Below are 14377 nucleotides of genomic sequence, written 5' to 3'. Positions count from 1 at the left end.
GGACCTCTCCGTTCAGAGGCAAGCACCTTACCACTGCGCCACCGAGGTCGTCGTATATATTTTGTATGACTTCAAATCAAACTAACATTTTGTACAATGTTATTCCATTTAAGTTCTATCTTATGGTCCAGGACATAACTATACTTAATACTTATGTCCTGGACGATAAGTATAAAATTCTGGACATAGGTAACACGTACATGTGCTAGGTATACCTACCTACTTAGAAAGTAACTAGGTACTTAAGTGTCGCATAAAGTTTAGTACAAGCACTTTATTTGTTTAAAATTCAAAAGTATTTTTCAAATGCATGTGTATTTTAAAATAAAATTTATAAATGCATTGATGAAATGAAACACGATAATCAAATGTCACTTTTATTGATCAATTTCATTTATATTAACATTTAGTATTGTTCTTATTAAAGTATACTTTTTTGGCTCCAACATTGGTGACGTCAGTTGTGCCCCTTGTCACAGGTACGTACAAGTATATTTTTTTGTTTATGACACATGACGTATCTGATTTACGTGGGACTCTGGTTCCGCGTCTCTTGGCTCTGTCTACCTCGTAACGGATATAGACGTGATACTGTATAGGTATGAAGGTAGGTATAAGGGAAAAACTGACTAGGTACTTAATATTCTTAAAATAATGACACGAGTGTGAATATATTCCGTGATTCTTAAAATCGATTTCCTAAGAAATAGATAATTTAAATAGTTTAAATATACACCATGATTTTTTGTTTATTTATTTAACAATTTATGTACATATAAGTACCTATATATAAAAGTTTACATATATCAGATGTACCTACCTACAAAGACAGTTTCAGTACCACATTTATCATATTGTACCTACAGTCTCAAAAAATACAGAATTTAAAAATGTTATTATGCGTAGATCATTATTAGGTATATGACTGTAACCTATTTTATACCTTACCTACTTAATAACATTATGGTCTTGCGTGCTTTTTTCCTATGTATTGTACTTATTTGAGTAGTAGTTAGTGGTATAGTTAAGTTACCTACTTTTAAGTACCGATTTTCCCAAGTTTTATTTTTGTTCCGAAACTCGTGGCTTTAGAATTAATTCATAATAGGTAGTTACTTAGCGGTACAATTAGATACGATGCATATACATAAGTAGGTACTTAATCCTTGTTTATTTATCAAGTAGGTGGGTACAACATTTGTGTCTAAAAACTAAGTTTAAAGTACCTACCTACTGAGTACAAATCCTTCATAAGTAATTTCAATTTGAATAACTTTGCAAAAAAGAACAAACATATTAATTGAATAAGCAAAGTATTGAATTAGACATATATATATGTACCTATATAAACATAAAAAATGTACAGTCCTACTGAAATTTTTTTCATAATATATTTTAATATTATTTTATTCAGTTTACCTACCAAGTATAAAATAAAAACTTTTTTATTTATTACAACAAAACAAGTTATATCAATAATTTAATATTACAAATACTGTAACAATTTAAAATTTCAATTTATTCCGCACACTTAATCACAAATGATTACGCAAAACTAGTCTTCGTCACAATTTAACTAATTATTGATAAATAAAAGTAGTGCATTAGTGCAGCGGTGGAGCTAGCGTGGTGGTTGCGCGGGCGCTGACGGATCGATGGTAGGGGCGCGGGGGCGCGGGGCTGGGCGTCGCAGGGGGCGGCGCGGCGCACCATTCGCGGGCCGCGGCCACGCCCCCGCCGCTACCCCCGCCGCGCGCCCGCCGCCCGCTCAGTGACTCGCGAGTCGTCGCACGCAACGTACGTGTCGTGCATAACTCATCGCTCCCGCGTTCGTTGCAGATGCGAGCCCGTTGCCGACGCTGCTAAAGCGATGCCCGCTGAGGAGGAACCCGCGGCCATGGAGAGCCGCGACGTCGACGGCGAGCCGCAGCAGTTCTGTCTCCGGTGGAACAACTACCAGAGCAACCTCACCAACTGTTTCGATCAACTTCTCCGGACCCAGTCCTTCGTCGATGTGACCCTTTCCTGCGAGGGCCAGAGTCTCAAGGCGCACAAAGTGGTCCTGTCGGCGTGCAGCCCCTACTTCCAATCCCTGTTAATGGACAACCCGTGCAACCATCCGATTATAATAATGCGCGACATCAAGTTCAGCGATCTCAAGTCGCTGGTGGACTTTATGTACCGCGGCGAGATAAACGTGGCCCAGGACCAGATCCAGGCGTTGTTGAACGTGGCGGGGATCCTGAAGGTGCGCGGGCTGGCGGACGTGAGCGCGGACCACGCGGTGCTGCGGCCGCCGAAGAGGCCGCCGAGCGGCGGCGAGCGCGGGCAGTCGCCGGCCAAGGCGCGACGGCGCGGCTCCAGCGAGCACAGCCCTCGGCGCTCGCCCGCCACGCCGGGCCCGGCGCCCGGGCCCGAGCGCGACGGGCCCGACCGGGAGCACGCGGGGCCCGCGCTGCCGCTGCACGCCGACGACGTCGACATTCGCCCCGGCATCGCCGAGATGATACGCGAGGAGGAGAGGGTGAGTACACCAAACTTTTCCCGCCTCCCACCCTCGGAAAGTTTCCGTATCGCATTACGTAATTAATTTATTTTAGAGCCGACTAGGTGCCTACTTTGTTAATGTGGAAGTTATAAGTGTGTATCGATCGACATTAGGCGGAAAGTGTGTTCACGTGCTTGTGTTTGTGTTTGAGCCGGGCCGGTCTCGGGCGAGGCGAGCAGATCGCGCCTCCGCTGCGGGCCCGGGTTTCATCTTGTGTCATTGTCCTTAAATTGTTGTCAGATATACTATAACAGGGCTGTACAAATATTTATTAAATAGGTAGGTATAATTGCTGCGGGTGGTACATACACGCGTTACTTAGCTAGTTATATAAATATTTTTTTTTATTTACGTAAAATTATTATTTGTGCAATTTTTGTATCTATTGTGTGCCTATCAATATTTTCATGGTTACTCGACTGGTCCAAATGAGATTTAAATGTATTATACAAAGCACACATACAAATTACAATACAACATAACAAGTCTATACCTACCCTACTTACAATAAACTAATGACATAAATAACAAAATGTGCTCCTAAAATAGGTAATTTTACTTTAAAAGTCGCTTCCAGGTTAGTCTGAGGGCTAGTGACCTTTTAACTTTAGCGAATGGGATGTGTAAATGCCGGTGTAGATATAATTTCGTCTTGAGCTCACAGTGGTCAAAAGAGGTGTTGGTTTTTAAAATGGTTGTTATAAAATTTAAAGCGAAGCTCCTACCCTTATTTTCCCCACTCATAAAATATTATTAGGAAATTAATGAAATAAATCTTGGTTATTCATATCTAATTGCATATTTATCATTAAACATAGTATAGTAAAGTAGGTAAAAAGAAAAATTGAATACGAAAAAAATACTTTTTGCATACCTAAAGTGATATAGGTAGGTATATATTCAAGAAAATACATAAATATAATAACTATTAAACATTGGTTATAATAAATTGTGCCTACTGCTCTTATATTAAAAACAAATAGGTAGTACCTAATAAATATAATTTTAACGTTATTAAATTCAAAGAGTTAACTAATACATGTTAAATTAATAACAAATCCATATCTTAATATTATGCTAAAGTCTGTCTGCTATCACAAATAAACAGCTGAAGCGATTTTGATGAAATTAGTCCAGCCCTATGCATTTTGCCGCGACGGATCTGTAAGAGTTAAAATAGTTATAAAAATAACTGTTTTACGTTACGGGCCAATTAGATAAGTTTCCTCCTATTATCATACGAACAACAACTAGAAAGAAAAATAAATCTTACTAAAACCGGACAAAACTAGTTTTGTCAACATTCAAATGTAGGAAAATAGTAGCAGAAATAGCTATGGAGAATCGCAACTTGTCAGTTTGTCACCGACAACGTGTCTCAGTACAATGTATACAAACGATTTCTGAGACGTGGGGTGGGACACCCGCGGCCGGGTGTGAGGCCGCGGGGTGGCGACCAGCCCAATTGTGGAAAGTACTATATTTTCGTAATTAAAATTTATTGAGAACGGTGAAAAGTTTGCGTTAGTTAAAGTTGGAAACGCTTGCGATTTGTGCTTTGTGTAGGTAGGTAGGTGCGTTTTTTTTAAATATCTTGGTAGAAAATGAAACTTGATTTATTTATATCTGCGTTTAATAACAGATTTCAGACTGATGTTCTTTTCTCAGTATTTTTTTGGTTTTTCGCTCTCATATTACGTGTAACCCTTCTTTTTACTGAATTTCAGTAAAATGACTAAAAGTTTTGTTATGAGAGTACTTGTACTAATATACTTATGAACAAATAAATTTGGACCAATCACACAGATGTAGATAAGTATTGACTTGCTCCATAGTTATAACTCGTGTTATGGGATACTAACTCAGCTGTAACACTGTTTAATTGTAGGTAATTTTATTATTCGCATTGTGTTAGGGCATATGACTCGTCAAGTCTTTTAAGATACTTAGATATTTTAATAACACATTTCATAGTTAATATTCAATTAATTTCGTAATGCCATGCCATCCCTGGTTGTCTCAGACAATGAATTGGCATTTATGCCAACGACGCGACATGAAAGTACGAAAAACTTTCCTGCGAGCGAGGCCACGTGCAAAATTTGGTGAAAACGTGTTTGGAAATGCATGCATAAAGAAGACAGGCGGTGATTATTGATTGTATGATCAGAGGTTGGTCAGTAATTTTTTTTTGTGGGTGGCAAATGACAATTCTTCTAACGGAACATGAGCAAGTTTATTTACTTGTCTAAAGTTTGTATGTTAGCGGGTTCTGAATGTTTAATCTGAGAGCGGTGAGCACGGAAATCGTAATGATAAGACGAGAAATGTAGCGTGTGGTTCCGCCCTGGATTACAGCATAAAATATGCTGCAGTAGGTACCTATGCGTCGTCGCGACTAATAGACTAGCCTTGGCAGCTAATCAACAATATCCAAGGAGGCAGGCTGTAAAATCAGAACGTAATCTTTGAAATTTAATGGTTTATTTTTTGCGTTGTCTTCACGATGGCTTCGCGGCGTCACAGCTCCTAAACACAAAGATAAAGACAAGTAGATGATGTTTGGCAATTAAAATTAAATTTCGAAGTTCGAATAGTACCTATTTGAATTTAAAATGCGAGCGTGATTCATATTTAAACCTATAAAAATTAAAATGTCTTTGACACTTCTGTGATAGGTATAATCTTCGAATACAATTTTAAATATTAAGAGAAATCCATACTGAGCATTCCTGAGGTCAAAGCTCTTGTTTCGATTATATATTAAACCAATTTTAAGCGTATCATCATTAATTGCAACCAAAATAAGTCTCGCTTTACCCAAAATAGATTATTATTGATAATAACCAAATTTGTCGATCGAGTGTGGTCTCACATTGCGCCCACTAATGAATTTTGTTAATCGATTAGCTAAAACGCTTAATAAATTGTTAATTTCGAATGAAAATGGCAAAATAATTTTTATGCTACTAAAACTGAAATTTAAGTGAGGGAAAACAGTTCATTACTTAACGCAAACTTAGCATAAAATAAGTGAAATACGGTCAAAACACAGCTGAGACTGCCAGCGATAAGGCCCGTAAATAGCAGCCTACCTATAATAGTTACATTTTTCCTAACTAGTAATGCAAACATTCACTTATCTGTGTTGAATTGTTGATACTATTGCTAATTGCACTGAAACAATATACCTTTTGTTAACAAAAGACCTACTTTTGGTCGAAAATACCAAATTGTACAATGCACAACAATAGGGTGCCTTACCGACATTTTTATTTGGCGTTTTATTTGAAAAATGTAAGTAGGTAGCTAACTTGCATTTTTCAACAAACGCCTATGAATGAGCGCGTGAATGTTTTCTTTCAAAAATATGTTCCCTAATAAGTTCTTCAACGGCAGAACTGTCGGGTAATTTTTCTGTCATGTCTATAAACACGACTAGTTGTGCCACGAGGTTTCGTTCCTATGAAAATCTGGATGAAAAGTACCGTCCGTATGTGCTATGTTTTCTTTTTAGATAATCATTTATTCTACGTCCTTTTTTATTATTATAAGAATGACAATTACGTAATAATTCACATTTCCAGATTAAAATGCATTGTCGGTTGGTGTTTGATATGTAATCTAATGCATTACAATATAACATTGTACATATTTTATATTCATTTTTTATAACTTTTCCAGATTTGTGTTTAGGCCCAGTGTTTTTGTCACTTTCTTCAATATCATAATAACTCTGTACCTGATTCATTTTGATTTCAAAATTAACATTCGATCAATCGGTAGTAAAGAAAAATTACAAGCTTCAATTAGTTTAAAATTTCAATGGGGAAATATATAAGCGAACGTCCACGGAAAAAATTTTGAACGCGAACTGTGAATACATAAAAAAAGTTAATAAAAAAAGTTTCGAGACTCCGTCTAGAGTAACTAGCAGGTCTAGTTAAAACTATTGCGTTTATAACGGCGTTAGGTGGCGGCGTTCGCATGAGATTTAATTTTGCTGAATGCTTTTTAAATACTTTTACCGGTAAATTTAAAAAATGTTTTTTTTTTTTTTATTTATATTTTACTTGCTTTACTAGGGCGTACACTGCATTATTTCTATATTTAAATGAACCGGAGAAGCGGTCTAGGCTTTGTCGGAAGATAATAGGTTTCAATTTCAATCCCTCATGATAATTTGTCGACCTCGGTGGCGCAGTGGTAAAGCCTCTGAAACGAGAGGTCCCGGGTTCGATCACCAGTCGGGACATGATAGAAAATGATCTTTTTCTGATTGGCTCGGGTCTTGGATGTTTATCTATATATGGATATGTTATAAAATATAGTATCGTTGAGGTAGTATCCCATAACACAAGTCTCGAACTTATTTTGGGGCTAGCTCAATCTGTGTAATTTAAATATATTTGGTTTTGACATTTACGTCAGTTCTAGCTTTCAGGCGTTTGGTTCCCACCCTAGAATAGGTGTACCGTATCTTCCCGTGGATGTCGTACCAGGCAACTGAGGGATATAAGGTCTTGACAGCTGATAGGCAACGACAGCATTCCCTAAGAGGGTTGACGTTAATGTTCGAAATGTTTTTTTACACGATCCCCGTGCTTCTAATTGCCATAGCCATTAATGCAACCAGATATATGCAAACAGATGAGAGGAATGGAAAAATTGATTCAAATACTATTATCTTAATTCTTTGCGTGTCGAGTCAACGCTTTCAAACATTTTTTAAAAATTATCATTGATTCAAGAACTTAATTTTAGTAGTCTAGCGATGTGCCGTTGTCGGGAAATTACAGAAAACACGGAAACGGCCCGAATTCTCGAAGCGGAAATTGTCGAGAAAGTGTATTTCATATTTTTTTTAACTCAATTTTCTCACCAAACTTTATAACTTACCTTTATTATTTTTTTCTTCAAATCCGCGAATATCTCGCTGATACCAGTAGCCCAGTGTCCCACTGCTGGGCAAGGCAGTGGGACATACCTACTTAGCCATCAATCACTATCCTTTTCGCAACTCCTCCGTATACCTATGAATGTACCAATTGTTAGATATATGAATGATTGTTAATAACATTTATTGCATAAAAAATTTTAGTCCGTGAAAGTTTAAATTGTTATTTCATCCGTCAATCCATAAACAAATAGAATGTATATTTGTATAATGATGTGTCGTGTCATGCCTCGTTGCATTTCGACATTCAGATAATCTTATTTGCTTTCATTTGATGTAACGTATGAAGAAAAACGCTTAGTAACTAACCGATTTTTACTAAGATTCAAAATTGTAATTTTTATACTATATAATATATATTTCTAATCATATTATCTCTAATCTGTAAAATTATGTGCAAACCTGAATTAATATAGAACGGAGGGCTTTTTTTCTTAATCTCTTTATAATGTGTAAATTTGTAAATGTTTTTTGCGCGAAAAAAATGTAGATTGGGAGAATTTCACTTCGGCTTTTTGTCGCAACGTTTTGTGTCACGCAGATGACACTTCTTCGTGTTTTTATTAATATGATTTCTAGAATTCAAAGTGTGACAACGACACGTCATTTAAGCTTCGTTCTCGGCGAACTACCACTCGTACTACCATATTTCCTATCTCTCAGCGCACACCTTATTTCATTAGGTTGGTTATGGTTGAGCATCCTATAGTAATGAGAACATTGGCAGTCACATCCTTGATGATATCAAGCCAGCATTTCTTGGGTTTGCCCCCTTCTGCCAGGGCCGAGCGGGAGCGGCATAGCCTAGCATTATCATCAGCCTACCCTTACCCACTTTATGTTTAGTTTTAATACTTCCCTATCGCATAAGGTTTCCTGTAATGATAGTTATAAGTGTATAGAAATAAAATAAATGTGTGGTCGGCACAGCATGTCAGTCTCCTCCACTTCTCCCTGTCTGATGTCAACCGATCTGTTGCTTCCATTGAAGCCATATCCTGCCTAACGTAATCAATCCACCTCTTCTTCGGCCTGCCCTTAATTTAATTTCAAATCCTTTGTTACAATGTTATTTTCCTCCCTTCTCATAACGTGACCGTACCATCGAAGCCTATTATTTTCCAGAAGGCATCTATGTAATTTTCTGGAATACGCAAATCGTGGTTGGGCAATTGTTCCCGGTTATAACCGGGGCTATGACGCCCCGAGGCCCGGGTTTCGCGTGAAAAACAACCATTAAATTTTGAACATTTGGCTATGCTTTTAAAACCGGCTGCGTATTTCACGTCAAACCTCTTAGGCGATGTTATCCTATCGGCTGTTAAAGTCTGTGTCACTTAGTCGCATATTACGACATCCACTGGAGGATCAGTACAGTCTATAAGAGTAGAAAACGGAGGATGAACTTCATTTTTTGTCATTGCAATACCAAACCGTGTCGTGATTGGTTGATAAACACCCAAGTCGCCAAGTGGACACAGTAATATAGTCGGGAAGTCCTGAATGCATGTCGATTATAAATTATTTACAGATATTAATTAAAAAATCAGACACGGTTCGATTTTTAATCCGAAAAAATAATTAGAAACACAAGTTGACATTATACGTGGATTGCATGAATTTAAAACTAATAAATCTAATGTTATTTGATTATTGCCAATATTGAACTGGATTAACTTTTTAATTTTGTGATTGGTTTCTATTTTATGCAACGTACAATTTTTTTTATATTGATGGGAAATCACAGTCGAAAATATTTTTGTAAGTTCGAAAAAAAAATTCTTTTTTTTTCTGGGCTGGGGTTGACGTGCGTATTTTTTTATCTTGTCTATGGATGTTTCGTCCTAAGATACTGCCGACTAAAAGTTTTCAATGTTGAAAAAAAATTCAGAAGGAAAGAGAGGGACTGGGAGATGTATATAATATTTTAACGATTAAATATGACATTACATTTGTTTTGGGGTAAAATAAATATTCCTAGTAAAATAGTCACGAGGCTTTGCACGTTCTGTGGTCGTTTAGATAAATTAGAAATCACAAAATAATAACTAACTGTTGAAACGACGAGTTGCACCGCTCAACTTTGACGTTGACTTTAACCTGCGCGCCGCTAACGCTTCGACAAAATGGCGGACCTTGCGGTTTGCCGCGCAGGTTAAAGTTAACTTAGTTGACTGGCGCAACCCGCTCTTACCCGTGCATTTTCAATTAACGTAGGTAATTAAAAAGTGCATTGAGTAAAAAAAAATATAGTATTAGCATCAAGATTAATTTATGTTGTGTACGATAAGCGTATTTATTGTATGTGTGTTTCGATTAATTCAAAGACTTCTATGATAAGCAGTTTTTATTGCTTTATTTAGTACCTTCAACTTTATAGGACTTTTTGATGTTATTTGAAATTAATTAAGATTTAAATCGGCACCAGAGAGGTACTTATAGTGTACCCCACTTAATAAAGTGATAAACCAATTGTGTAGTCGTATAATCTATAAAGGCGCTTTTTCACGTCAATTCTAGTTAGATACAATACTGACAATTAATATCATAATTATGTCTAACATTAATAGTGTACAAAAATTAAAAATTCTATGCGATTCTAAATTTTGCGCGATTGACCAACAAACATTCTTATTCCTCACATGAAAACTTTCACAATAATCATTATTAGTGATGTTAGAATGTTCATTTTAGTACTACTGTGCAAGCGAACAGACATGCGTCCCACCTGATGGTAAGTGGTCACCGCAGCCTGTGAGCGCCGGCAGCCGCTGGAGGCTGATTGAATTTTTCCACCCCCCTTTTGAAGAACTTCCTGTTGTAGTCTCAAGGGAAGACCAGAGTACGTGAAATGGCCGTATGTCTGGTTGGTACCTACTTAAAAAAAACTAATTGAATTTTTCACGTGTGTGATATGGCTCCCACTAGATGGCGTTAGTGGTCAAGATTGGCTGATATTTTCGACACCATTGTTAACGAGTGTGTTGTTGCTAACTAGGGCGTTAGATGTCGCCTAAAGGCACCTGACATGACTTTTACGAAGACTTTGGTATATAGTGGTAATGAGGCCGTCTATACTGTTATTATCCCTTAGTCGTCTCTTACAACGTCCTCGGATATGAAGTGGTCCTATTTTAGGGCGGGAACCCCACGTCACAATCTGACACACGCCTGAAAATAATAGAATAGGAAATAACAGCGAAGTGGGTCGTCATTTTCAGACAATGTAATAATAACAATGAATTATACATCATCCTGTTTCCATATAACCAATAAATTTACAATATATCTATGTAAGTAACCTCAAATATTGCATTAGATAAACAAAACACATTCGTGGTGTAGCGGTGACCACCCCAGAGGGGCCTTGGTTCGATTCCCGACCAAGGCAAATATCACTCGGTAAAGTTTCATAGATGTATCTGTTTTGATTTTGAAATTTTCAAAGTCTTCTTGCCCTTGTCAACCACCTTCGTAACCGGTATGTAAATTAAGAATTTGTCTTCGTTGGAAACCAGTTTCAAAAATAGAACAGCATTTTTCCCATTGTGAAAAAACTTATGATTGTTCCAATATATTAAACGCTATTTTCACTTTGACACACGTCGAAAAATCGACTCCATTTGGACACATAATAATAGTGGTTGATAATGAAACACGTTGATTGATAAATTTTATTTATAGTACTAACATTTAGTTATTTATTATTCTCATTAAAGTATAATTAAGCCGGCCCGTCCGCATTTTGTGAAAAATGTATTATGGAAGAGATGTCAGTTTGTAAATATTTATTTTGTTAATAAAACGCTAAAATGAGTGCTACGGGTGATTTCATTTTACAAATGTAGATTCAGCAGTTTGATGAGATGCTAAACGCATTTTGAGTTCAACATTTGTGACGTCACTTGTGCCCGCTGTTACACAGGCACCATATATTTTTTTGTTTTTGACACATGGTAAAACGTATCTGATTTGACTTGATGGAATAGGGTAGTCACCCTATTCGTTAGGCAAACGTTTCGTTTTTTTTTTTTTACTCGGAGAACTGGTTCGGACATCAAGAACGGTTAACCGTTGGAGGTTACGATGACCACTCATCAGGCTCTCAAGATATCGTTTACACACTTCTATTTTCGGCCTGAGTAATAATAGTCATCATTATATTTTTCAATATGGTGAATGAACTTGTGCGCGCGCGGGGTCCTTTCTAAATCTATGATTGTATGTGTCAAGATATCTAAAGACCAGTGTAGACCTAATGCATAAGGATTGGATGGAAGTGTACGTTAACGTGCACGTGAGCGAATTGCAACTTTTCAATAAGTGTTGTCCGCTATGTGGCCTGAAGTTGCAGGCCGCGAAAGGCCGCAAACGCAAGCGGCAAGAAAAGGTGCAGGTTCGAATTCAACGCCCGACACGTCTATCTGTAGATCAATTTGAACTGAATGAAGGGCATGTCTGGCGTCCCAAGAGATTTTGGATCCGGATATTACGCACCCATTCCAAACGCCCTCGGCTACGTTGTGTACTGATAGATTTTTTAATTTAAAATATAAATATATGTACGCGACCTGGGCCTTTATTTTCAAATATGGGGATATTTTCAGTCGGATTTGCGCCCTCGCAAGCTTACAAAATGCCACGTGTGAAATGTGTTCTGCTTTTCTTGTGTTATGGCTCCATCGTTCGATGTAACGATTATTTTGCCACCGACTGAGAATTGCACGGTCGTTTTCTATCAAAATTTTGACGTTTGTGTTTTTTGACAATAATGTCAAAATGTTGTTCGCTCGTAGTGTGTCGTGAGGTGCCCATCGAAGTACTTACTAAATCCATCCAATGGAGGTGCCTTTAAAAATAATTACTTTAGCATAGATTCATAATTTAATGACATCTTCATTAATGTATTATGCACAAGATCACGACAAAATATTAAATTTAAACGTAATAATAAGGAAATTATAATTCTATACTAATAAAAAGGAAATCACACATGAAATTCTTAATAAATCAAAGCCATATCTCTGAGCAATAAATAGGATTTTAATTAAATTACTTTTTCTCAATCACCGTAAATTTTGTACGGCGATATTTTTTTTTAATTTCACGCGTTCACAAAATATTAATTGCGGATTTATAATAAAACCGATTATATTATTATTAAAATTTCCACCGATATATGTTTTATAGTCGGCGATAAAGGAATAAATATAATTAATATGTGTGACTGTTGTGTAAACTTAACATTTTTATTACTGAAGTAACCTACTATTTGAAATGGTTCTATTCTGATTTACTTTTAAATATTATAATAATAAATATATTAGGACAAATCACACAGATTGAGCTAGCCTCAAAGTAAGTTCGAGACTTGTGTTATGGGATACTAACTCAACGATACTATATTTTATAACATGTATAGTTAAACATCCAAGACCCGGGCCAATCAGAAAAAGATCATTTTCCATCATGACCCGACCGGGGATCGAACCCGGGACCTCTCGGTTCAGAGGCAAGCACTTTACCACTGCGCCACCGAGGTCGTCAAATAGTGTATAATATCTTGTTCATTATCAAAAAAATATTAAGCTATTGCACGCAAGCCTAACTGTGTCACTCCCACACCGACAATCTCCTCAAGACTGAAGCTCAATCCAATGCGCTAGTTATGCTAAAAGAGTGTTAGTTTGTCCTTATTTAAAGTCAAAACTGATTTTGACGTTAAAGAAGGACATACTAATGCACTTTTAGCACGCAATGATGATTGGTGGGTTTTAACAAAGTTGTTAGAACTCACCAATCAGCATGTGTTGCAAAGACCAACTGCATCAGCTCTTCGCCTACCGAAGCACGGAGAAGCTCAAGATAATTTTGGATCACCCACATCCTTTGAATGACTTGTGCTCGAGACTGCCATCGCAGAACCGCTGCGCTATCAAGCTCCTCTTTATAGCCTAAATCTTCACATACGTCCTAAACTCCATTGAAAACCGTCTCTTGTTTTAACAGTGTCATGTTTAACTTATCGCTTAGGTCATTCAGGTCCTATTCAGAAACCGCATGTAGTATATTCAGAAACAAAGGTAAAATGGACAATGAGTCAACGTTACACTAATCGACGCTATCTTTACGACCTTAGTGATCGTTTCGCTCAAAATTATTTTTATGCTTTGTACGTTAAATATGGCTTTGCTCACTTATTAGTCATATTGGAAATTTATCGAAGAATTCGACCGACTTTTTAGACTCTGAACAGGGTTTTCATAAAGACAAAGAGAAAATTTTACGTAATAAAAATCTTATCCAAAAATTAGAACATTGCCGTCTTCTACGGAAAAGTTCTGTCACTTGGGAGATTATTATGCAGTGTATGTATTGTGGTGACGAATAAAATATTCCTTATCCCACTTTATGTGAGATCGGTACAGAATGTCAGTCGCCTCCACTTCTTCATTTTTATCCTCTACTACTTTTACCATTCAATTTGATAGCCTGTACCCTTTTTACAATGTCGGTCTCCTCCCATCCCATAAAGTGTCCATAGAAGCCTATTGTTTTCCATTTTTTCTGTGATTGGTGATACTTTCAGACTTCCCCTCACATATTAATTTCTAATCCTATTGCTCTCTCATTTCAAAGTTGCTTTCGACCGCGACTTCGCCCGCGTGGATTTCTCACGGGAACAGTACTTGTTTCATGAATAGAAAGCTAGGTTAAGTCCATCTCGCAACGAAATTACAATAACTGCACTGTCTGCGATACGAAGAATCGAAAAATCGAAATTGCCTCATCACTGCTATGTCATCCATACTAATAAAATGCGATAGTCTGTCTCTCTGTCACGCTTTCACTAATCTTCTCAGATTTCGATG

The 14377-nt window shown here is 37.2% G+C and overlaps 1 protein-coding gene across 6 annotated transcripts in view; it reads left to right on the top strand.

Moving 5' to 3' along the window:
• LOC128682834 (protein bric-a-brac 1-like) overlaps positions 1 to 14377 on the top strand; it is a 353293-nt gene that overhangs the window by 61184 nt on the left and 277732 nt on the right. For 5 of the 6 annotated variants that reach the window (XM_053767754.2, XM_053767752.2, XM_053767750.2 and 2 more), the window contains exon 4: positions 1840 to 2524. In XM_053767754.2, the coding sequence (XP_053623729.1) occupies positions 1871 to 2524 (654 nt within the window). In that variant the 5' untranslated portion in view covers positions 1840 to 1870. Of the gene's footprint in view, positions 1 to 1708; positions 2525 to 14377 lie in introns of those variants that run through there. The other variant, XM_053767755.1, reaches the window with a different exon arrangement.

Source organism: Plodia interpunctella, chromosome Z (assembly GCF_027563975.2).
Source record: "Plodia interpunctella isolate USDA-ARS_2022_Savannah chromosome Z, ilPloInte3.2, whole genome shotgun sequence".
Classification (NCBI taxonomy): Eukaryota; Metazoa; Arthropoda; class Insecta; order Lepidoptera; family Pyralidae; genus Plodia; species Plodia interpunctella.
Note: the sequence above shows the minus strand (reverse complement) of the source record. Positions and strands in the feature narration are given on the sequence as shown.